General features: G+C 35.5%; 3 protein-coding genes, 1 long non-coding RNA gene and 1 other non-coding gene across 5 annotated transcripts; 3 read left to right on the top strand and 2 right to left on the bottom strand.

Annotated features, from left to right (window-relative positions):
- Window positions 1–9,885: 9,885 nt before the first annotated feature.
- On the top strand, window positions 9,886–10,688 carry LOC122295365. The gene is made up of 2 exons (XM_043104370.1): window positions 9,886–10,307; window positions 10,398–10,688. Exons 1-2 carry the CDS (start codon window positions 9,894–9,896, stop codon window positions 10,671–10,673), a joined length of 690 nt encoding a protein of 229 aa, XP_042960304.1. The 5' UTR covers window positions 9,886–9,893; the 3' UTR covers window positions 10,674–10,688.
- Window positions 10,689–11,281: 593 nt separating this feature from the next.
- LOC122296908 lies at window positions 11,282–12,541 on the bottom strand. The gene is made up of 2 exons (XM_043106704.1): window positions 12,000–12,541; window positions 11,282–11,786 (listed from the first exon to the last, which is right to left on the bottom strand). Exons 1-2 carry the CDS (start codon window positions 12,539–12,541, stop codon window positions 11,282–11,284), a joined length of 1,047 nt encoding a protein of 348 aa, XP_042962638.1.
- Window positions 12,542–13,237: 696 nt separating this feature from the next.
- On the top strand, window positions 13,238–18,580 carry LOC122295364 (prostaglandin E synthase 2-like). The gene is made up of 6 exons (XM_043104369.1): window positions 13,238–13,708; window positions 15,527–15,661; window positions 15,751–15,838; window positions 16,314–16,408; window positions 17,035–17,202; window positions 18,177–18,580. Exons 1-6 carry the CDS (start codon window positions 13,366–13,368, stop codon window positions 18,335–18,337), a joined length of 990 nt encoding a protein of 329 aa, XP_042960303.1. The 5' UTR covers window positions 13,238–13,365; the 3' UTR covers window positions 18,338–18,580.
- On the top strand, window positions 15,014–15,104 carry LOC122298030. Its single transcript, XR_006239088.1, has one exon. It is a non-coding gene; the product is annotated as a small nucleolar RNA Z223 (small nucleolar RNA).
- A 2,394-nt stretch (window positions 18,581–20,974) lies between the features above and the next one.
- LOC122295931 lies at window positions 20,975–24,680 on the bottom strand. Its single transcript, XR_006238331.1, has 2 exons — window positions 24,555–24,680; window positions 20,975–21,893 (listed from the first exon to the last, which is right to left on the bottom strand). It is a non-coding gene; the product is annotated as an uncharacterized LOC122295931 (long non-coding RNA).
- Between the last annotated feature and the right edge of the window lie 268 nt (window positions 24,681–24,948).

The raw sequence follows: 24,948 nt of genomic DNA, 5'->3' as shown, positions 1-24,948 counted from the left end.
ACTTATTTGGTGCCTAAATATACTCGTTATTATTTCATTTTGATTTAGGATGCAAATGACGGCATTAAATGCAAAACGAAGTTAATTGGGCGATTTTGGATAGTTTCGACATCACTTTGTAATGTGAATATAACTCTTTCATCCGAGCTCCGATTGAGATTATTTAAAATGCTATGGAACCCCAAGACAAATGTCTACAACTTTAATGTTTTGAGTTTTGAGAGATAATAGTTGCATCAAGGTCGAAATCTAGCCCGAATTTGACGCACCTGCATTGTTGACGTTTCAAAACGTCCTGCAATTTTAATACGTGGATCTGATGCAATTTATTTGCGAATCTGGTGCACGAAAATTTCAGCTGAAAACATCACTTTCTTAATTATATTAGGACTTTATTTTATTTTTAATATTTTCCTTAAATAGTTAGATTTGTATATGGTTATTGGAGGATAATACTTAGAATATTTTTAAGGGATTTTTTTGGAGGCTTGAGAAAAACTGATTTGAACAAGTAAAGATAGGGGAGAAATGAGGGGAATGGAGTAGACATCCAGACGTGCATCTCCCTGCGCTCTTCTCTAACTTTTCTTTACCCGTTCAAATCAGTTTTTCTCAAGTCTCCAAAAAAATATTCTAAAAATATTCTAAACATTATCCTCCAGTAACTATATTTAAATTTGACTAATTAAGAAAAATATTAAAAATAAAATAAAGTCTTAATATAACTAGGAAAGTGATGTTTTCAGCTGGAATTTTCGTGCATTAGATTTGCAAATAAATCACATTAGATCCACGTATTAAAATTGTAGGATGTTCTAGAACATCAGCAGTGCAGGTGCGTCAACTTCGGGCCAGATTTCGACCTTGATGCAGCCAATATCTCTCAAAACTCAAAACATGAAAGTTGTAGATATTTGTCTTGGGGTTCCATAGCATTTCAATCGTAGCTCGGATGAGAGAGTTATGTCCAGATTATGAAGTGATGTCGAAACTGTCCAAAATCACCCAATTAACTTTGTTTTGCATTTAATGCCTCCATTTGCATCCTAAATCAAAATAAAATAATAATGAGTACATTTAGGCACCAAATAAGTATAAAATATTAGACATTAAGGAATACAAATATGGCATTTTGCATTCTTATCAGTGACATACGCATTAGCATGCAAATACATTGATTTCAATTTATTTTTTTTATTTTTTATTTTTTTGAGTTGGTTTGATTAGTACATATGCTTGATGAATATTGAGCACCACCCCTGTATATCGCTGCTAACTTCATTGTTCACAAATGTCCAAAATAAATTTTGGAGAGTGCAAATATCTCCCCAACCATCAGGTTCATTAATTCCATGAGTCAAATATTTTCGTAGGTCCAATGATCTACCCTTCCTGATTTCTCGCTAGCATCTCTCATTTTAACATATTCATTATAGCTTGTCCATCAGTTAAAGAGGTGATGCATATGGATAGATCTGTTGCATCAAATTGGAGCTATGTGAGTGGCCGGGGTTGTGGATTTCTTCCATTCTTCATTTTTGCTCTCTCTAGAATAATTTAGCTCTTTTTTTTTTATTTTTAGAACTTGGGGAGAAAATGTAGGTGGTTTTGATGGTAAGACATTGCAATGGCAGTGGATTTCCTCGTTGAACTAAACCACCATGTTGCAATCTCACTAATACCACCTAGCCCTTGGACAAAATGGGTCCGAGCATTGAGTTCCAGAAAGATCTTCGCAAAGTGATGCCTTTGGAGATCACACTTTCTCCCTATCATTGTTCAAGAAGGCAGATTTAAGTGAGAAAGAGAGAGATGATTGAGTGTAAGATTTTGGTTTGAGATGATGGCAATGGATGGGTAGCCCATCCCAAAGTATCTTTTGAGGGTGGTGGAGAATTGTGGTCCCATAGGGATGGTGATGTTCACCATGGCTGAAAGAAAGAATTTTAAAGTTCTTTAAATTCATTTTGTTACGTGTCTCTCATCAAATGACCATATTATTCATTTATCAACTTAGGAAAAAATTTATATTGTTCACTTCTTAAAAAAAAATATATATATACTATGACCATATTGTTCATTTGTTCTTGTTTCTCATTGTGTTGGGGGGCTCCAAGCCTAATTTAGCTAACCTTGCAGTGTTAAAACCCTTCCGTACTTGAGGTCTGGTAAAGATATGGTGGAGCTTTTTGTATCTTATAATTTGATTTATATGTAGAAAGAAGCATTTTGTCTTAAACACTCGCATTATATTGTTTAAAAATAAGAAAAACTCTATTTAGCAACCTTACACCACCCACTTATTTTTATTTTTATCTTTATATTTCTTTTTCTCTCAATAAGTGTATGGTGTAGGATTGCTGAATACAAGAATTCTATATATAAATTGTCGGTTACAAATGAAGGTAGGGTCCGTGCCGTTATAAAATTAAAGTAGACAATGTTCTTCTTTTTTTTGGGGGGGGGGGGGGTGGTATGCTTCCAAATTGGTTTCGGTGGCTGCCCATCGTCTACCAATTGCACTCTTTTGACTTTCCAATGCTAATAGTCAAGACTTTAGATAGTAGATTAAAATATGGTGATCTGGATATTTTATGTAAACATGATATGGAGAAGGCTTATAATTATGTTAACTGGGACTTCATACTATACTTGCTTGGAATGTGTGGATTTAAGGAGAGATGGTGCTCTTGATTTGGTATTGCATATCTATAGTGAGGTTCTCAATTTCGGTGAATGGTAGTCTAATTGGCTTCTTCAATAGCTCTCGCAGGCTAAGGCAATGTGATCATTTGTCTAAGTTTTTTGTCATCATTGTTATGGAGTTGTTTATTAGAATGATATCTATTATGGTTGCAAGTGACTTTATGACTAGGTTTTCAATTGGTGACACCAATCTAGGTACTCTTAATATTTCTTATTTATTGTTTGCTTTTGACATTTTGTGATGCAAACCAAAATCTAATTTGTTCTCTAAAAGGCATTCTTACTTTACTTTGAAGTTGTGTCCGATTGAAAGTGAACTTATCCAAATCGGAGTTGGTTCTATTGGGAAACGTTTGCAATCTCCAAATGGAAACTCTCGGATGCCAAAGGTCTTATCCTTTCTCATGAGATAACTTAGCCTTTCGTTGGGGCATTTTTCATGGCTAAATCTATTTGAGACGAGGTAATAGAGAAGATTGAATATAGATTGATACGTTGGAAGAGATTACAACTATCAAAATGTGGTAAAACGACACTAATCAAGAGCACTCTGTCTAATTTATTAACTTATTTCTTATATTTGTTCTCAATTCGATCGAGTGTGGCTATACAAATTGGGAAACTCCATTGTGATTTCCATTGAAGTGTGTTAGGGAATGAATTCAAGTTCTACCTGGTGAAGTGGGATAAGGCATATTTGCTAATCTCTATCAGTGGGTTGTGAATTAGAAATTTGAGGGTATTCAATTGGACTCTTCTTGAAAAATGTATGTGGCAATATAATATGGAGAGAGAAGTTTTATGGAAGTTGGTGATTTATTTCAAGTATGAGGTATGTTGGGGGGTGGAGCACTAGGGAAGTATAAGGGGTTTATGGAGTAGGAGTATGGAAGCACATTAGAAGAGGTTGAGGGTTTTTGCTCAACAAAATAGAATCATGATGGGAGACGGATCTAGAATAAAATTCTGACATGATTTATGGTGTGGAGATAGAGTCCTTAAATATACATTCCCTATAATTTTTTAGGACTGTATATGAAAAGGAAGCATTAGTTGCAGACCTCATGAAGATTTATGGTGGTTCAATTCAATCGAATGTGAGCTTTATTAGGATGACCCATGATTGGGAAGTTAGTAGCTTAAGCTCTTGTATGCCGTGAGATTGAGAACTCAGGAACTGACAATATAGGTTGGTATCTATTAGAAAATGAACATTTTTTGTTGTTCCTTTAAGACCTTAAAAAATCTGCAACACAATCAGTTTCCACGAAGAAATCATTCGAGAAATAAGGCGCCTCTCAAGGCGCTATGTTACACTTGAATGACTTCTTCAAGCAAGGTTTTGACTATGGATACTTTACATAAACGTTATGTGATTGTCGTGGACTAGTATTGTATATAGAGAAAGAATGGTGAAAATGTGAATCATCTTTCACTACATTGTAAGGTTGCCAGGACATTAGAGGATGATGTCTTCAGAAGATTGGAGCTAGCCTAGCTTATGCTTGCTACTATGGTCGAGCTTCTAGTTAGCTAGATGAATTTTGATGGTATTCCACAAATCACACTGTGTGAAAGATGATTCCTATATGTATTCTATGGTTCCATGAAAGGAACAAAATGATATTAATTTTGAAGATAAAGAGCTTTCATTGGAAGATATTATATTATTCTTTGTTAAAACTTTATTTGCTCAAGCTCATGATCTTCTTATTTCTATTTCTTTTTAGTAATAAAGTGTTAACTTTTGTATACCCATATGTAGTCTATTCTTATTAATATAACTAGTAATAGAGCAATGTCCAAGCCACATTTGCCTAGTTTAGATTTTTTACAAAACTTTTATGATTTTTTGCAAAAGAAAAATGATTAATAAATTATCTAACTTCATATTTAAATACCTAACTTCATGTTCTCACAAAATAAACAAGATAAGACCCTAGGTAACCACTTGAACCGTAAAATGTAAAAGGAAAAAACTAATTCCGTTGATATAAGAAAAAAAAAATGATCAGATGACTACCAATGAATTAACCCCCATTCCATTAATGTAATATTAATGTTAGAGATGAATAAATTTATATGTTGAAGAAGAATATATAAAATAACGTGATATTTATTATATAGAAATATATATATATATATATATATATTAGCCTAACATGGTCAATATCAATATAAATATGAAATCAAGTTTGATTTACATGAATACAATCAAACCTATATTTATCTACGTATAATCGACTTCTAAAAGTCATGTATTATCATCAAGAATATATAAATGTCAATATTTAAAATATTTTTGTTAAATTTGTAGGATTCATTTATGATTCAAAATTATTATACATTTTTTTTTTTAATTTAGACATGATATATTTTTTAATTTATGAAATTTATAATCTAAACTATAATCTAAGTTCTAACATGTCAGAAATTATTTTATCATAAAAAGTTTATGAACAATTAGTATTAATTTAAAAGGAAAAAAAATACTATAAATCATTTGTGATAAAATTTTTAGATGGGCTACTTAAAATTTTAAATTGTTCAAAGTATATTACTTTTCATGTGTAGAAAAACGGTTAAGAGTTTTTTTAGGTACAAGCACGTTCGTGCACTAATTTGCGCACCGATAATTTTTTTTATTTTAAAAAATATATAAATTTTTTTTTGAAAGAAGACAAAAATTTCTTATCTGATGAAGATTATTTCCGTTTTCAATTTCCATCATTTTGTTAAACATATACCTTATATATCAATATCGGTGTGTGAATTGATACACAAAATCTATTTGTAAAAAGATTTTTCCAACGGTTAATATCTAAGAAAACAAATAGAGTAAAGAGCAGTAGAATGGTGAATCCTTTTATTACATAGATTTTCTCATAATCTATTTTTACCTTTTTTGTTTTCAGCAACAACTCTAATGGTTTGGTTTTGGTCAGATCTGCTTCTCTCCAGCTTCCTTCAGCCTACACGCGTCGCACTATCGCTTTTTACAGCAGCCGATATTCTAGGAAGACGTGGAGCCGTGCCAAAAATCTCGGCGCATTGTCCTCATGCGCCAAAAATCTTGGTGCATTGTCCTCATGCGCCAAAAATCTCCACGCATGGTCTTCACGTGCCGCCGTACTCCGATAGCGACACGCGCCGTTCTAGTCGCTTCATCTCGTCGAGATCTTTCAGATCTGGGCCACCCCATCCTCTTCCCACTGACGTGTGGCTGCCTCACGCCATCACAAGTGTGCGGATTTGTAGATGTTCATTGGCAATAGATTAGTCCACCTGTTGCCATGCTTTCTACTATATTGTCGCTTTTCCTAACTGGTGATCTTGAAGAAAGGATTGCAGATCCCTCAAAAATATCTTAAGACAACAAACAACAGTGCACCCGCCTCCCTTACTGCTTCTAGAGGAGCTATTCGTATTTTTTTGTGAACGTTTTATTACCTTTTTTTAAGACGGCGTTCTCTTAGTAGAACATGGGTGAAGACCAAGAAATTGGTCGCTAAAATCTGTTTTTTATTTTTTTATTTACCTTTTTGCACTGTTATTATTGTTCTGGGGCGTTTGTTAGGGAACCCCGCCCCCTTTTTATGTATCATCTTTTATACTTTTTTAATGAAGTCTACTTGCTTGCTTAGGAAAAAGAAAAAAAAAGAAAAAAAAAAAAAAACTCCAAATATGAAGGAAACGACACCACAAGACGCTCATATGAAAGCCATTACTCTCACGGAATCAGCCATTGCCCCCAACAGAAGAACTACCGATGCACTGCAAACGATAATGTGGATCTGTCAGTCCCACCAAAATGGATTATAAGAAAAAATAAAATAAAAGAAATGGGCGGATGATGAAATGTAAGATTAATACCACGTGATGTGTTTTCTAGGAGGAAAATGAAGATATCTGAGATCGATGAAAGCGAATAGCTCTGAACCAATGGAAGAGATCGGTCCATCGCTCTCTGTCTCTATCTCCCTCGCTCTCTCTTTCTTGTTCTGAGAGTCAGTGCATACACGAGCTTATAGATATGGCTAAATAGAAAAGTCTTGGACAACACTCACAAATCCCTCCCCATGAGTTTCTCTCTCCCTCTTACAAGTTCTATCTCAGCTGAGCCCTCTCTGTTGTGCTGCAGACCCACCAACAGCCACCACTGATTTCCGATCAACCACCCCAAGATTCACCCCAAACTCTCACAATCCAGATTTGAGCCCGACCGCCTAAGCGACGCTTGTAAGATCTCTCTCTCTCTCTCTCTCTCTCTCTCTCTCTCTCTCTCTCTCTCTCAGATTGTGCTCTCTCTCCCTCTCTCTCTCAGATTGTGCTCTCTCTCCCTCTCCCTCTCTTTCGATTTTTCTTCATTGCAGTTTGGGGCTGTGATTTGTTGGCCCTTCTCTAATTTTTGTCGCCATTGAGCCTTCTCACCGGAACGATATTGAACAATGGGTGCTGACACCGCAATTGGTGGGTTTGTTGCCAACGAATCTCTGTTTCTCCCTCTTCTTGGTGCACGAGCTCCACACCGGTAAATTTCCTTGCTGTCTCTGTTGGTAATTTGTTTCCCTTGAATAAATCGCTCTCTCTCTCTGGAAACTTTCTCGACCAGCCCATATCTCTCTCTCTAACCCTTACATAGTCACATCTTGTTCTTCTTTTCCTATGCATCTTGTGTTGCCGTTGCTTCTCTTCTTCTTCTTTTCGGTTTCTTTCTTTTTCTTTTGCAAATGCTTGTTGCCGCGTAGCTCCATTCTTCTTCTTCTTCTTCTTTGTCTGGTATGGTTTTTCTCTCTCTCTCTTTGATTCTCTTTTTCTTCTGCTACGAAAAATTGCTTTCTCTTCTTTTCTCGTATTTTATTTTTTATCTGGTTTTTCTCCATTTGTAGGTTTGATGTGAGCCTCCATGCCCGCCTCGTCGTTCTCTCTTCGTATGTTGTCAAAGGTCGAGGCCCGGTAAAAACGTACACAAAACAAGGGTAAAATAGGAAAACAAAATAAGCAAGAAAAAATTGGTAAAAACCTCTTGAGGCAACTTTTATCGGACAAAGTTACAACATATAAGAGCATCCCCATCAGCATCCCCATACCGTGGTTTTCCCTAAAATTTGGGGATAAATTTTAGGGTTTTTCCAAAAAAGGCTCTCCATCCCAATCCCTAAAATGCGATTTGGGTTTCCGGTCTGTACAGTGATACCCCATATTTGTGCATCTACTGTTTGTCCCTAAATTGTTTTTCTCTTTCTTGGTCCCGCGTTTCTCTTCTCTGGACAGTTGGGTGGCCGTGCGAAATCACCTCCTCGACTCCTCCCTCGCAATCAGACGAGGCTTGCACCGAATGTGGGTAATCTCTAAACTTTTGCTTTCCTCCATGGCTGGTTTCTCACCTATTGGCCTATCTCTTTCTATGTTTCGGCACCTTCCATGGCTGGACTTTGTGAACCGGGCATCCTCCATGGCTGGCCACCGAGCTTCGAAAATCTCAAAAACAAAATCCCCCATCTCGGTTTAATCATGGTTGCAGTGATTTACCGTGATCTAATTTTGCTTAAACCTCTAGATTTTTGTATGTATGATCTGAAAACCCTAGCTATTCTTGCTCAAAATAGGCGCTGAAAATGGTTGGAGAAATTGGGTTGCTGAGAATTTGTTGTTTCAATTACCATTTCTCTGAGATTTGATAACTCCACTGATATCTGTTGAAGGGCCGAAATTGATATTGTTTGGATCTGAAACTTTGTGGCTATGTATGTTCTTCTATGCAGATTTTTTTTAAAAGTATTTAGTAATCTTTTCTTGCTCAATGTGATGGAGATTTGTTGAGCGCTGTAACTGGGTCTGAAAATGAGAATTATTGTTGCTCTGTTTGGGTTATTCGGATGGTTGTTGATATCCTTGTTGCTCTGATAATCGCTGGACAGATTTTGTTGGCTTTGGGAGTGTTGTTTCGATTACCATGCCAGAATTTGGGAAGTGTTGATTTCATTTGTGGCTTTCTATGTGGAACATATTTGGTTATGTAGTTGTATAAGCTGAAAATTATGTTTGGCAAGCTGAGAAATCTTCCAAAATTTGAGTTAAATTCTACTGATTTTTGTGGTTCTCTGCATCCTATATGTGCTTGGTGTGATGTTTGTTATGCCAATAACATGTGCAATATTAACATGTAGTTTCCTTGTTATCTCATTTAGGTGTGAAGTCTGTAGGGATTGATTTTTGGACTTATATATCTAATGGGTTGGGGCCGTGGGTTTCTGGTATTTATTTTTGCACTTATACCTTTCCAATTTCTTTTGAAATTGTGTACTCAGTCCATATGTGGCTTTTTGTGGCTGGTGGATATTCATTTACCCTTCATTTTATAGAGGAATTTGATAGTTGAATACAGTGATGAACTGTCTCGATGACTGAAGTTATTATTTGTTTTCAGATTATTTTATTTGAGCTTCCATTGCGAATATTATTGGTCTGTGCAGATTCTGTTTTCAGATTAATAGCCATTTCTGTTAATTAATTTTTGTTCCATTCTTGTATATCATTTGCAGTGTTTCATATATATCGGGCTAGGGATGCATTCCAATAGGCTATGATGATGGTGTTATAGGGGGGATTAATTCACTAGTGTTAATTAGGGACCCATCGTTATGGCGGGGTAATCCTCATCCGGATTACCATATTGCAGTTTGTGATACTTTTCACAAAATGCAATCGGGGTTCGGGTGGGGTTTTGCAGCCATTCGATGTTTGGGGCCTTACTTACGCATGCTGTCAATATTTACACCATTCTGAGCCGTTTTAGTAATTAATATATTTTATATTATAGTAAATACTTGATTCGGATGGGGATGCTCTTATTTTTTTTATTTGTGATTTGCATGCTGTTTTGGTTGGTGTTTTGTATTATGTTGTGAATATAATTAATGTGTAAAGTAAAACCCCTCGGTTGTGATGATAACAACCGCATGTGGGGATACGGGATATGTTTGGCCATCTCCTCGATGGCTAGGTAACCCGGACGGCCAACAAGTACTGGCCGTCGGTGTTGCAGCCATGAGTGGGTGGCCAAAAATCTTTGATGTCACCATTCGGTTCCTGAGCCCCGAACAAAAGATGTAAACTTTTCCATTTTATTTGGGCTCTAATATATAAGTGTTTTATTAGAGATGGATTCACAAGACCCTGGTCACATGTACTTCACCAACCTCCTAAGTGAAGATCCTCAACTCGAGCCCACTTATGGTGGGCAATGTGGAACATTTCCATTGATTCTTGATGACTCTCCACCTTTAGCCCCTAACGAGCCTATCGGCGTTAGGAAATCAGTGAGGGGTGCGAATTTCACCCCCGAGGAAGACAAGTTACTTGTCTCCGCATGGCTAAATTGTAGCCTTAATGCCGTCCAGGGAACAGATCAAAAACACTCCCAGCTTTGGGAAAAGATTTTTGAGTACTTTCAACAATTTAAAGAAACCGCAAATGAGCGGACAATAAAATCCTTAATTCACCGGTGGTCGGTGATCCAAAAGGTCACAAACAAATTTTGTGCGAAACTAGCCCAAGTTGAAGGGTTAAATCAAAGTGGCATGACCGAGGCGGATAAGGTAGAATTTCCAAATCATTACATGTGTAATTTGGCTTTAATTTCTCGAACCGAACATTTGTTTAATATTTTAATTTTTTTCTCATGCAAGTTTGAGAAGGCGAAGCTTATGTACCAATCACTCGAGAAATGCTCATTCCAGTTCGAGCATTGTTGGCACCTGTTGAAGGACCAACCTAAGTGGATTTGGCGCGCCACAAATGAGGATCCAAAGCGGAGGAAGACGATGTCCCCATCCCCTACCCCAACTCGATGTTCCGGAGCTACACTTGATTCAGTTTTTGATCTCGAGGCGGATCATGTGATGGAGAATGAAGTTATCGAGCCCGACCGACCAATTGGAAGGAAAGCTGAGAAAGGAAAATGAAAGGCCCAAGGCCAGCATGCAGAGGAGAACTTCCAACTCAGGAAGATGAAGTATACTCTCTTGAAGGAGTCACGCGCTCAGGAGAAAGAGTTTTTTCGTCTTAAAGCCGAGAAGATGGCGTATGACAAGGAGACGGATGACAGAAAATTACGTCAAGAGGACGAACGGCTGCGGTTGGAGGCTGAGAAAGTGGAGCTCGCGAAGAAGGAATCAGATCAGCGCATTATGATGATGGATGTGAGTGTCATGCCAGAATTGCAGCGGCAGTTTTTCCAGCAACTCCAGAGGGAGGTCATGGCGAGACGCAGTCGGTCCAACGATTTGGATTGATTATTTTGTATTTGATTTCTTATTTTATGTTTGACACAATTATATATGTGTAAAAATACATGTAATTAATCTTTTTTCTATTTGTACATGTAATTAATCTTTTTTATATATGATGGTTGTGCAATTAATGACTCAACGACATTTTCAAAAACAAACTCGATTACCATTAATATAGAGGAATTTTGATAACAATAACGAAATACAAATGCAAATCCGATTAACTTAAACATAGGAGCCCAATTACATTAAGGAAATAATAAAAGGTAAAGCAACCCTGACTAATTTTGTGAATGTAAAAGCCATTGATGTTCAATTAGATCTTCTTGAAGCTGATGATGTGCCGAGCTGTCTCTAATATCATGATGACGCTGGATGAAGTCTGTAAGCTCAGTTGTATGATTGCGCGACAATTCGGGGAGATTATCATCAAGTTGCTCATATTCAATGTTCAGACACTCACTATCTTCACGCTCGTCTTCAATTATCATATTATGTAGAATAACACATGTTTTCATTATATTCGTTAGTTCCTTCACTTTAAACATTCGGGAAGGTCCACGAATGATAGCAAATCGTTGTTGAAGTACCCCGAATGCACGCTCGACATCTTTCCTTGCGGATTCTTGTGCTTTCACAAAATTTTTCTTCTTATTTCCACGTGGTGATGGAATCGTCTTTACAAAAGTTCGCCACTTGGGATAAATACCGTCCGCAAGATAATAGCCCATAGTATAGTCGTTGCCATTGATAGTGTAATTGACTGGAGGAGCACGCCCTTGGGCAAGTTCCGTAAAAATAAAAGATCTCTCTAGCACATTAATATCGTTATGTGAATCGGGCATACCAAAAAAGGCATGCCATATCCAGAGATCATATGAAGCAACTGCTTCTAAAATAATAGTTGGTTCACGGATGTGGCCAGAGTACATACCTTTCCAAGCTGTGGGACAATTTTTCCACTTCCAATGCATGCAATCAATGCTTCCCAGCATTCCTGGGAATCCTCGTTGTTCACCAACTGCAAGCAATCGGGCTATATCATTAGCAGTTGGAGACCTTAGATATTCTTCTGAGAAAACAGTTACTACTGTCTCACAAAATTTTTTTAGGCTCTCCATTGCGGTGCTTTCACCAATACGTATGTATTCATCCATAAAATCTCCAGTAACCCCATACGCCAGCATTCTAAGGGCTGCGGTGACTTTTTGCATACAAGATAAACCGAGTCGGCCGGCATTATCTCTTCTCTGGACGAAGTACGGGTCATTAGACTCTACTTCATTTAGAATACGAAGATATAGGGGACGACTCATCCGAAATCTCCTTCGAAATAGATTCGAGGGATATACTGGATTTTCAGCAAAGTAATCACGAAATAGACGCTCGTGTCCCTGAACATGATCATGTCGAATAAACTTACGACGTTGGCTATTGCCACGTTGCCTCGATGACTGACCATCCGCCTCCATGTTTTGAACATCGTTCTCATCTTCAGATGATACGTATGTCAATAATTTGCGAAAGAAAGTACGAGCCATATGATGAAAGGAGTAGGAGATGAAAGGATGCAATAGAAGTTTGGTTTGTATAGAGGAAATGAGGCTTGAGTTTGCATATTTATAGAGGAATTACTGCTATCGTCTGACATAGGAGTAAAAATGTTACCGTTTGAGAGAAGAAAAAAAAAGTTACCGTTGGAGAAAAAACAAAAAATATTACCGTTGGAGAAAAAACAAAAAATATTACCGTTTGTAGTTAAGACATAAAATATTACCGTTGAAAAAAAGTTGTTGAAATATTACCGTTGCATCCAATTAAAAAATTTTATCATCAATACGTGACTTTCGGTTTTTCATTAGAGATATTGAGTCCGGATCTAATTAAATTTGTCATCACGTTAGAAAATGCACTAATTAATAAAAACATTTTATTTTATTCCTACGAATTTCAATTTAAAAAAAAAAATATTGTATTGGATAGTCTTAATCTCTAAGAAATATTTAGTAGAAAGTGATATTTTAAAAAGTTGATAATAAGACAAAACAGTTAGTAGTTAAGATTGTAAATGGAAGAGAGAGAAAAAAGTAATAAAAAAAAAATAGAGAAATATTATTTAAAAGAATAGAGATAGGGATGGGGAATGGGATGTAGGAGGTTTTTAGAAGATAAATAAATTTTAAGGATAAATTTGAGGAAATGAGTATTTGAGTTAAATTATAGGGACGGGGAAGTAAAACCGGATGGGGATGCTCTAATACCACCAACGGGTAAGGTAATCACTACTCACCCAAAACCCCATTAAAACCTCCCTTCTTCGAGAGGGATCTGATTCAACCGATTCGACTCTTTCTATATCAGCGCCATGAGAAGAGCTTCTACTCTTGCATCATCCGTCCTCTCCCGAACCCTCGCTACCACCCACGGTGGCGTCAATTCAGCCGCTGTGAACCACCGGCTCCTCCAGGTGGCGCTCTTCGGCAGCACGGGTGGTTCGTACGCCCGTGGTAGGTGGTTTAATTCCTTCACTGGCTCTACGGCGCGATCCGTGTCTGTCGGTGTTGCTGGTGCGTTGCTCTCAGTAGCCGCAGCGGCCACGTCACTCTCCCAGGAGGTCCACGCGAAGGAGCCACCGCCGGCTGAGCTCGTCCCGAAGGACGTCATTCTTTATCAATACGAAGCTTGCCCCTTCTGCAACAAAGTTAGAGGTAAGAATCTCTTTGCTTGATCTGTCTTGAACTTTTAAATAAGTGAAAATCTCGTTGCATCGAAATCTAAGTTCCATTTCTTTCCTCTAATTGGTGATTAGCTATGAGTAGTAAGCTTAATGTTTTGTGTGGGTTTTCATGTATGGAACTGCGAAATTTTGTTTTTCTTCTTCGTCTATTTGGGATCACCTTTTTTTTTTTTTTTTTTTTGAAAAAGACGAATTTGAAATCCACCTTAATTGTACCCATTTCTCAATGTTTAGCAAGTGGGAAAAGTACATAATATATCTCTTGGGAATGGCCGGCCTTCTGAAATTTACATGTTTATAGATATGAAACGTATTTTCCGTCCAAATTTCTTATTTTGTGATGACGAGGAATCCTGGAAACCGTGCAAACATAATGTCTTTTAGTTAAACACTGGACCTTTGTAGAATGTCCCCATAACACGGATCAGGCAAATCATTGCCTTTTTTGCCGCAGCCCGAAAATATGTATGCACCCAAGGGTTCGAACCTTGGACCTAAAGGGAGTGTACCACCAAGATGAAGCTTCTTACCACTTGAGCCAACCCTTAGTCGTTAAGATTTTTTATTTAAAAAAGGGCGATGCCAAGTTAAAAACTTTAAGAGATTGTTTTATAAATTTGAAAGTCCATCATTTTATAGTTAGGTTCCTAGTTGAAGCAAGTTTTTTGGGTTTATACAATTTTTTAGATCTATATTTCCATAGGCTGGAAGTTTTTCTTTTCTTAAACAAAAATATTAGTTTACCAAGTATCTAATCTCCTTAAATCTCATGCATTTCTCTCTTTTGTCAAATTGACAAAATAAAACAAAACCATCTGAATATTGTCACACTATGCTATAGAAGGTAACAATGATGATTATTCGAGTACTTAAGTTTTTTTCCTATTATCATTTTGAGCTAAGCTTAAAAATATGATCCTAGGAGCCTATTCATATATATATATTTTTATCAGTGAGCCTGTATTTATTAAAAAAGAAAAAGTATTTCTATATTTTTAGCATCCTAACTTTTCAATTTTTGTTGTTTTGGAATATATTTCTTTTGCTAAACAAAATGAATTCCTTGATTTTTTTTTTTTTTTTTTTTTTAAATTGTGTTGGTTTGATTCTGTTATCTGTGCTTCTGGGAAAAAAGTCTGAATCTTGATATGAGCCGACTTTAGTCTGTTCATTATTTCTGAAAATACTCATTTTTTGTAAATTTTTATAAATATAGAACTGTTAATGATAATTGAAAAATAAATATTTATCTTACCCAGCGAAATTTTAATTGAAAAATTGGCAGTGATGATGAAATTACAATTTCAAATGCCAGTTCTGCTTCAGAAATTCTTGATTGATAGAGCTATTTGTGATCTGAGTACATCATTGCAGTGTTTTCAAACCTTTTCATTTTGTGTTGAAATTGGCTTCCATCTTTTTGTATTTCTTGTTGGTTTACTTCAGATAGGATATTTTGGTGTTTTATTTCACCATTTTAGCTCATTTATAGAATTCGTACATATTCTTTAGATTAGTTAGAAGCCGTCCTGTTTTTAGGGAGAGCCTACGTGAGGCTGTTATATCATGACATGATATTATTGGACCATTCTTTGAGCCAGATGATGATAATGTGGGTGCTTATTGGATTATACTTTAGCAAATTCAATTTCTGCTTTATGTTTTATCTTTTGAAGTAATGACTCTGGATGGGAGTGGTTACTATTGTGCAAGTTACCTCTTGATGTGTTGGTGTTGTTTTGCATTACGCTTTTTACCAGTTGGTGATGATATTTCCTTGCCATCCCAGCCTTTCTAGACTACTATGACATACCATACAAAGTTGTGGAAGTCAACCCAATTAGTAAGAAAGAAATCAAATGGTCTGACTATAAAAAGGTGCCTATATTGATGGTAGATGGGGAACCGCTGACTGACTCATCAGGTACTTGTCATTCTTTGAACATAGGCTTGTTTTTACTTGTTGAGTTCCATTTTAAGTATTCATTAAACATGTATATGGCATGCTGGCAGATATCATTGACAAGCTGGGTCATAGGATTCATCCCCAAAAAAGGGCGGTGTCAGACATGGATGATGATGAAGAGACAAAGTGGCGCCGGTATTTTGTTTTAATACTTAGTATTTTTTACCCTTGGCTGAGCATATGTGAATGATTTGAGTACTTCTATGTATTGCCTTATATAATTCTGGTTAATGGCATACAATATGAATTAGAAGCTGGTAGGAAAATGATATGTTTACATGTTCAAGAGTTTATGACAATATATTCTGTACATAAGAACGTCTAAACACTCCCTAATATTTATTTTTGTATGCACTACCATATGTGTATAGACGCTCAAGCCTACATATGTGTAATCAAAAAAATGTAAGTACCTTTGATTTTTGAAAACATTCTAAAATAATGCTCTCCTCCTCATGCCTTGTGTTATTATTTCTTAGCTTCCACAGGAGTTGATTGGTATGCTTTTGCTTTATCATTTCAAGTCTTGATCAGGATTTAGTAGGCATTACAATTACAATGATGGCTTTTGAAAATTACAGTCTTCTAATTTTATGCCTTGATGGTGTAGGTGGGTTGACAGTCACTTGGTGCATATATTATCGCCAAACATATATCGAAATACTTCTGAGGCACTTGAATCCTTTGACTACATCACAAGCAATGGTAAGAAATGCATGAATCCAATAAGAATTTATTGATATTTTCATTTCTTAATCTAGACAACAAAAAGGGTATTTTGTACATTTCTGTTGAATAAATGAGATGCTTAAGTTCTCTTTTTTGAGAATCTTGTATGATTAGATGTTGGTTGTAGGTATTAGGACGCATTCCATCCTATTATTCTTTTCTTGACTTCTTGATTGTCCATTTTCTGTTGAATAAATGCGATTGTGAAATTCTCTTTATTGAGAATGTTGTATGATTGGATGCTGGCATAGGCAGCAGGGGTCATTCCATCCTTTTCTTTTAATCCTCCACTTCTGTCTTTTGCTAAAAATGTGCCAAAGATTTGGCCTGTCATGTCTTTCTAGAATAGTTTTTTTATGGTGTGCTGTGTTCGACCCATCTGATCTGTTATCTTCTGGGGTTATCACAAAACTGTGGATCGGTGTGGCTGGTTGGGTGGGGAGGAGACCATGTATACTCTCATGTTACCATTCTACATATGTTTGGAATTTTGTACCAATTGTTCTTCTCCTGCTCCTACATTCTCAAGTGAATGATTAACTTGAGCTTTTGACATTGGGTGATAACATTAATCCTCACAGTGATGTCTTATAATATTGCAGGTAATTTTGGCTTCACAGAAAGAATCACAGCGAAGTATGCTGGAGCTGCTGCTATGTATTTTGTGTCCAAGAAATTGAAAAAGAAATATAACATCACTGATGAACGTGCAGCCCTCTATGAAGCTGCAGAAACATGGGTGGATGCTCTAAATGGCAGGGATTTCCTTGGTATGCATATGTGACAAACACATTAGCATGCAATACATTTCATTCAATTTTTTGTTTTTTTGTTTTTTTTTTTTGTTTTTTGGGTTGGTATGATTAGTACATATGCTTGATGAATATTGAGCACCGCCCCTGTAGCTATCGCTGCTAACTTCATTGCTCACAAATGTCCCAAGTACATTCTGTAGAGGGCAAATATCTCCCCATCCATTAGGTTCATTGGTTCCATGAGTCAAATATTTTGGCAGGCCCAATGATCTACCCCTCCTGATTTCTCGCTGGTGTCCCTCATTTTAACATATTCATTCTAGCTTGGCCATCAGTTAAAGAGGTGATGTATATGGATGGATCTGTTTCATCAGATTGGAGCAATGTGAGTTGGGGTTTTGGGTTTCTTCCATTCTTCATTTTTGCTCTCCCTAGAATAATTTAGTTCTCTCCTTTTATTTTTAGAACTTTGGGAGAAAATGTAGGAGGTTTTGATAGTAAGACATTGCAATGGCAGTGGATTTCCTTGTTGAACTAAACCACCATGTTGTAATCTCACCAATCCCACCCCAGCCCTTGGACAAAATTGGTCCGGGCATTGAGTTCCAGAACTATCTTCGCAAAGTGATGCCTTTGGAGATCACACTTCCTCCCTATCATTGTTCGAGAAGGCAGATTTAAGAGAGAGAGAGAGAGAGAGAGAGATGATTGAGTGTAAGATTTTGGTTTGAGATGGTGGCAATGGATGGGTGGCCCATCCCAGAGTATCTTTTGAGGGTGGTGGAGAATAGTGGTGCCATAGGGATGGTGATGTTCACCATGGCTGAAAGAAAGAATTAAAGTTCTTTAAATTCATTTTGTTACGAGTCTCTCATCAAATGACCATATTTTTCACTTATCAACTTATGAAAAAAAAAATATTGTTCACTTATACACATAAAAAAAAACTGACCATATTGTTCATTTGTTCTTGTTTCTCATTGTGTCAGGGGGCTTCAAGCCTAATTTAGCTGACCTTGCCGTCTTTGGGGTGTTAAGACCCATCCGTAACTTGAGGTCTGGTAAAGATATGGTGGAGCACACTCGTATTGGAGATTGGTACTCAAGAATGGAGAGTTCTGTTGGAGAGTCTCGGAGGATTAAAGTATAAACTGCTGATCAATTGGTCTCTGCCTTTCTCAGGCTTGCAGGCTCTCTCACTACCTGGGTATATTTAATACACAAAAACTGAAAGATTTTAGAAGAAACACTCTTGGTCCTTTGCAACTAGAAGGTTTTGCTTTCTTGTGGTAAACGATTCTTATAAGCCAATTTTTGCCCTTACTATTGATTGTTTGGCAACTGAAATGATATTTATTACCGACAAGAAATAAAGGAATTGTGGTTTGCAATATTCAAACTTAGTCGTTGCATATTAACTATGGTCGCCTTTTCTGCTGCCTGAATTTTCTTGCATGCTTTTTGAACAAGCCATGGATTTCACTACCCTGAGTTTAGGAATTCTCTCTTATATTCTATGCAAACCAGAGATCTTTTTTGGCTTATCCTGCAATTTTGGTTGATAGTGACAAGTGTTTAAACAAGGTTAATTGACCCCCCAAAAACAAAGCTCTTGTTGGCTCTCAGGTCTCTGACACCACTGCAGTCTCTTTAAAAAATGCTTATTAAAAAAAGAGAGAGAATTGATGGTTTTTGCAGGTGGAAAGATTTATGGTGCTAGTTGAATGAGGTATGGGAGCTATGGTTATTTAAAAATTTTGGTACGACATTCATTATCAAATTACTCTCTGTGACATAATTCATGGTTTGATTGCAAGAATCATAACTAGTATCTTTAGGTTGCGGGTAAAACTACAAAAATATTTATTTTTAATTGGCACTGGGTGTCCGAAAATAGCATCTCGACTAATTCCGGGTACCACAAGTTCTCACCAAGGAGCAAAATCCTTCAATCCGATAGTCCTTAATTATAGATTGTTTGTACCCAATGAGATAAAATTACAAAAATTACAAAAATAATTTTGAGTATTCTTTGTAAAAATACCCTACAAATATTGAATTTCAAGATTTGTTTTTTAATTTTAATTTTTTTATTTTACCACTTACTTTGGTCTGCCCCTGTCATCTTTATGAGATATGGTTGGGAAAATTCCTTGTTGAAAGCGGCTTAAAAGATTTGCTTTATAAGGCAAAAAGGTGTCAATTGCTGCAAAGGAGCCAAACTGGCATATGTACTCCCGTGAACATGAAATAAGTCACAGGATTTATATGACCTAGTCGAAATATATACACTTGTCAAATGTCCTATTAGATGATGCAGAAGCTTTGAGTTTGCATCTCTGATGTCTTTTCTATGTGAAAGGAATTGCTCAAAAATAACTGGATCTGCATAATCAATTGCAAGGGACAGGACCCGTTGATTTTAATGCAAATAATTTCATTATTTCCGTTTTGCCTTGCTTAGAGAAATGAGAAGCAAAAAAGACAAACTCTCTCTCTCTCTCTCTCTCTAATGTATAATGTATGATCATGCTTTTATGCAATTTATGAATTATATTAATCAAGAACTCTTTTTGTTGATAAATAAATACTCATTTTATCACAAGAGGAGAGTGATTCATTTTCGTACTTTTTTTACGATTAATACTAGGTACAAGTCTTAAATAGAGAAGTTTCACTAAGACACTTATATATATATATATATATATATAAAGTAGATTCGACTACTTTTTTTATTTATATTTTTTCAAGTGGGGATTTACTTTTTTACAAAATTTGCTCGAGATTTATCTATTTGAAACTTGTATAAATAATTTCTCTTTCTTAAATGATCATCTGGCAGCTTAATTTTGGATTAAAACCAAGTACAAGTCCTAAATAGAGAAGTTTTACTAAGACACTTTTATATAACATAAAAAAAAAAAGTAGACTCGACTAATTTTTTTATTTATACTTTTTCATGGTGGGATTTACTTTTTTACAAAATTTGCTCAAGATTTTTCTATTTGAAACTTGTATAAATAATTTCTCTTTCTTAAATGGTCATTTTGTAGCTTAATTTTGGATTAAAACCACATCTTCAAATTTTAAGTCTAGAAGAAATGCATTAATTATCAGATGGATCTCACTTTATACTCCATTGAATTACATAGAAAATCAGAATGGATTGAGATATAAAACTATTAAGCTGTTTTTTTATAAGAACAATTTGGATCTCCTCAAACCAGAAAAGTAAAACCAAGGAAATTAAATTCAAATAACAGTGCATAATAAATTCTGGAAACACATATTTCAGATTAAAATGATAAGATAAGTCATGCATAGATCAAATTACATGTAGTCAACTATGTAGAAGGTGTGTCTGGACACCTAAACTTCAAATAAAATTTGAGAAGCGTTACATTTTTAAAGAAATTTCATAAAAACAAAATCACAAATTGATGTGGTTTCATGTAATGTCAGATTTACTTTACAATAAAAATCAATTTACAACTTGACGCAACATTTATTCAAGTCATTTTATAAATTTATTTTTATAAAATCTATTTATAGATAAAACATTTCTCATAAAAGTTTTTGTAGGACTAGTGGGTATCTGCTATGACGCTCCTAAATTTCGCTTGGAATTTGATGAAAAATGAAGCATCGGGATATGCAACATCAGGTTACATATCCATGTTCATAATAGTCAAAATACAATGCATCAGTATGTTTCTAACAATATGCAATAAATACAATGGATAATTTTTTTTTTTTCTTTTGATCAACATACATTTTACTAGAGTGCTAATATAAAAACATAATCACTTTTCTTTCATATTCACATAGCCAAAAGTCGCCTCATTCATCCAACCAATTTATAAATAAAATAACATAGCACTGAAGACAGGACTCCAAAGTTACAGACAAACAAAACTCTAATTTAAATACCAAGTCGCTTAGTAGCTTAGCTATCAGCTCTAGAATAATATTAAAAAATGGAGGATCAACTCCATAAGCTTCCCGAGGCTCCTCCTTAGGCTATTTGACATCGTCCAGTGAGGGGTTCATTGCTCCTCCATTTCCTGACACATCGTCTATCATTCCAAAGGGGATGATAGTTGAGACTGCCATAATGATATTTATAAAATCTCAACAAGTAAAGAATATAATTTACTAACAGTATAAATAAACATGCATGACAATAAACACGACATGTATGCTTGATGAACACGAACTTGCTTATAAAAACTTATGCTTGATGAACATGAACTTGCTTATAAAAACTTAACTTAGTAACATCATGACTATCATGAATATGACATGCTTGAATAAACAAAACTCATACATAACCTATTAATAACATAACTTTTCATGAACATGGCATGGCGTAAACTGAATTCATTCATGCTTATTCTTGTTACATGATAATGGAAGCTCCACAATTCCCCATAAACTGTGCTCTCATTCTAGTATCGCATCATATCACAGGTCCTTATATCCACTGTGAGTATGTCTTGAAGGTTTTACATAAACACTCTAGCCATTCGAACTAACCATAGCAAAAGTATATAGTAATGGATACTCAAGTAGTTTGAATTAACCATTACAAGAGTATTTCCACATGGTAGTACGAATTAACTATTATCAAAAGTTATGTGCTTGTATAAAGTGCGGCACCACGGGCTTTGAGTGCCCTGACTTCACTTCGGAATTCGCTTCTGGACCTATTCAAAGTTTGATCGATGGTACTTGGTCAGCTCAAGGGAATCCACTCCATCTTTAATAACTCCATAGTAGATAAGGGATTTCTACTATGATAATCTATCATCCTAACATTTTGGATCGTGATAAAAACATAACAACTTATGCATGACTTAAAAATATTTTTGTGAGACTTGTATGCTTATGATATAGCATTCATGACATGCAACAAATATTCATGATCGATATTTAAAATGACATGGCATGGCATGTAATAATTCATTAAATAAGCAAAAAAAAAAAAAAACATGAATATAATTGTTAGAATGTTACCACCTCACATACATAAATATACCACAAGTTATAAACTAATTTATAGAAATCCGTGTGTAAAGTAAGTGCCTGTAGTGTGCATTGAAAGGAGAGATGTTCTAAGCGTAGAAATCCATCATCATAAAAACATAACTTACTAACTTTGTGCTTAATTTACAAAATTACCCCTTAACTCTTGAGAAATTGCAAATTGGCCCCTAAATGTAAGAAAATTGCAAACAAGCCCCAAAACTTACCAACATTAACATACCTTATGTATATTTCATTCTAAGTACATTTATAGTATTAGAATTTACAAAAACTCAACTATACTACAAGAACTCTTCTAGGCCGACCGCCGAACCATACATCAGCTAAAAATTATGTTTTGCTTTCTATTTGGCCATTTATCACTCTATCATGCTTAGACCCGATTTTAAAAACTCATAAAAACCATATTCCTAGTTATAACATCATGCTAAGACACTAAATCAAACGTTTATCAAAACCATAAACTCACAATTTTAAAGAATCACACAAAATATCAAGATTAGGTCAAACTGAACCTTATCTTGGTGTTTTCGGCTTTTCACTTGCATTTTAATACCAAGGACTTCAAAAGTCCACAAGTCTCAACTCCTAACATGTTAATTTCTCAAAATTAGTTGATAACATGCTTGACTATGCAACAAAACTCAACTTATATATCAAATGAGAATCGACTTGCATAGAAAACATAGAATCCAAAACTTAGCATGCATTTAACATGAACATGGAGACTAAATCCTTGATTTCAATGCATACCATCTCAGAAAAATACTTCCATATACCTCAAATTCAAGTTCTAACTTGATCTAAGCATCAAATCCAACATATCATAGCAAATAATTGATGCAAAATATCCGTAAACTCGAGAGCTTCTAAATCATGCTTAAAAACATACTTCTTTACATATTTATCCAAATCCAACAAAACCTTTTTCATAAAGCATTAGAAATACAACTTAATCCATAAATCAAAACTTTAAGAACATAGTTTATAAAAATCAAGACCATAGACTCAAGATTTTAAGGCTAAAAGACAAACTAAACTAAACAAATCACATGTTGGAGGATTCGATTCTAACACTTAGTAGATCATGCAAATCTATTTTATTAAAACCTAATATACTATAAATCAAACCATAAACTTGCATAAAAATCATAGCAATACCCCCATAGCACCGAAATTACAAGACTTTTCAATAAAACATCACAAACTTTCAAAACTTAACAATAAACTCCAAACTGAGCACCATACCACCAAAACACTAACATCCAACCTCCAATAAAAATTAACCAACACTGTTCCAAAAATCTAAAACCCAAAATTTAATAAAATAAACAAGATATTTGAGTTAGAAAGGAATTTACAAAGCTGAAAAACAAAAAAGAACAACAGAAAAACCTTTCTCCAAATTCACACTCGGTTTCTCTCAAGGAAATATATGAAAATGTTTCAAAGTGAGGGAGAAAATGAGGGTGGTGTGTGGCTTAAAGGGAATGGAGTGATGGCTAACTTGTAGTAGGCGGAATGCATGTCATATGAGGTAAAGGTAGCTTGTGGGAGTGGTGAAAAAATTGGTTGGAAAGGGGTTGGAAAATTTGCTTGGCCGATGGTGTTTTGAGTGAGGTTGTTTGAGTGTTTGACCTTCCATAATAAGGTACACTATTTGGGCTTCAAAGGGTACACTTTTTATACCATTGAGTGGTCATTCCATTGGGGGAAAAACTTGTGTAGGAAGCTAAGGGAAAAGAGGGTCATTCAGCTGGAACATACTTCACTCAACCCGGTTTGCTCATTAACTTTCTGCTATGTATCGATGGCAATCATTTCTTAAATTGAGCCAACCTCAATACCTTCCTATCCTCAAGTCTACTGCTTGTACTAGTTATATCTTCAGTTGAGGAACTTGTGCGTTGCTATTGTCGACAATAATTATGACCTTCTTCAATTTTAACGTATGCATCATACATATGGATCAAAACACTTTTGACCTTCAATTTCAACCCAACTGCTTTTGTAAAATCATGAGCATACATTGTTTCCAATGAAAAATCAAGATACCGCATCTTGTATCGAGGATCAAGAGTAAGTCCAACATACAACAACATATTCACATTATCAAAGTCACCCCAATATTTGTCAAATTCTTGCCTTCTATTTATTGCCATTAATCTCATCACATGTTCTCATTTTTTATACTTTATGTCAATTGTTTCTTGAATTGTAACTAACTTCATAAAAAAAAAGTTGTAAGTTACATATTGATCACCCAAAAAGCATAAAGTTGCATTATGAAAGAGTTTAAAATTTTTTACAAACAATTTTACCTTCTCTCAATCATTTTTGTTGGGAGGCCCTAACTTCTTTGACGTTCTCCTCTGCATCCCATGACCATTGTCATCATCATTATCATCACCATTTTATCCAATAAAAGGAACTCTGTATCTTCTTCCTCTAACTGTTCAAAAACCTTTAAAGAAATTTTAGCTTTCTTCAACATAAAATAAGTGAAGTTCCACCTAGTTGGTAGACATACATGACTTTTGCATGCAATCTCTTTAAATTGTACATAGGATTTAAATGCACCCAATCTTTATAGAGATAATTTAACATATTTCACTACACCTCTCACCTTGACAATAGACTCATCAAACTCTTTCAACTCCATGAGAACAATCAAGTTTAAGATGTGGGCACAACATCTCACATCAAGAATTCATT

Source organism: Carya illinoinensis, chromosome 15 (assembly GCF_018687715.1).
Source record: "Carya illinoinensis cultivar Pawnee chromosome 15, C.illinoinensisPawnee_v1, whole genome shotgun sequence".
Classification (NCBI taxonomy): domain Eukaryota; kingdom Viridiplantae; phylum Streptophyta; class Magnoliopsida; order Fagales; family Juglandaceae; genus Carya; species Carya illinoinensis.
Note: the sequence above shows the minus strand (reverse complement) of the source record. Positions and strands in the feature narration are given on the sequence as shown.

Coding starts and splice junctions, on each gene's coding strand:
- LOC122296908 (XM_043106704.1), bottom strand. CDS start 12,541: ATGGCTCGTACTTTCTTTCGCAAATTATTGACATACGTATCATCTGAA. Junction 11,787..11,999: donor GGTGAACAACGAGGATTCCC/AGGAATGCTGGG, acceptor TTTTACGGAACT/TGCCCAAGGGCGTGCTCCTC.
- LOC122295364 (XM_043104369.1), top strand. CDS start 13,366: ATGAGAAGAGCTTCTACTCTTGCATCATCCGTCCTCTCCCGAACCCTC. Junction 13,709..15,526: donor CTTCTGCAACAAAGTTAGAG/GTAAGAATCTCT, acceptor TTGCCATCCCAG/CCTTTCTAGACTACTATGAC. Junction 16,409..17,034: donor TGACTACATCACAAGCAATG/GTAAGAAATGCA, acceptor ATAATATTGCAG/GTAATTTTGGCTTCACAGAA.
- LOC122295365 (XM_043104370.1), top strand. CDS start 9,894: ATGTACTTCACCAACCTCCTAAGTGAAGATCCTCAACTCGAGCCCACT. Junction 10,308..10,397: donor GCATGACCGAGGCGGATAAG/GTAGAATTTCCA, acceptor TTCTCATGCAAG/TTTGAGAAGGCGAAGCTTAT.